At 42.8% G+C, this 229-nt stretch overlaps 1 protein-coding gene across 1 annotated transcript in view; it reads right to left on the reverse strand.

Annotated features, from left to right (window-relative positions):
* zgc:194621 (uncharacterized protein LOC795037 homolog) overlaps positions 1 to 229 on the reverse strand; it is a gene marked incomplete at its 3' end in the record, with an annotated part of 3,981 nt that overhangs the window by 1,218 nt on the left and 2,534 nt on the right. Inside the window, 1 exon segment of the mRNA XM_035654227.1 lies at positions 84 to 160. Coding sequence (XP_035510120.1) covers positions 84 to 160 — 77 coding nt within the window.

Below are 229 nucleotides of genomic sequence, written 5' to 3' on the forward strand. Positions count from 1 at the left end.
CAGTTCTTGATGTAGCACTTGTAAAATGTCTTTTTAACCAGCTCAACGCTTGAAATGTTAAAACTGAAAGTAAGTTGTCAGACCGGTTTCTGTTTTCTTTTTGCCTGCATCATTTCCTGCTGCTGCTTCGACCGTACTTCCTCCAGACTCATACAGCCACCTGTTAACACACACACACACACACACACACACACACACACACACACCAGCACAGTCAGATTACAGTTAA

Source organism: Morone saxatilis, unplaced genomic scaffold (assembly GCF_004916995.1).
Source record: "Morone saxatilis isolate NCDOM2014 unplaced genomic scaffold, NCSU_SB_2.0 Contig0, whole genome shotgun sequence".
NCBI lineage: Eukaryota > Metazoa > Chordata > Actinopteri > Moronidae > Morone > Morone saxatilis.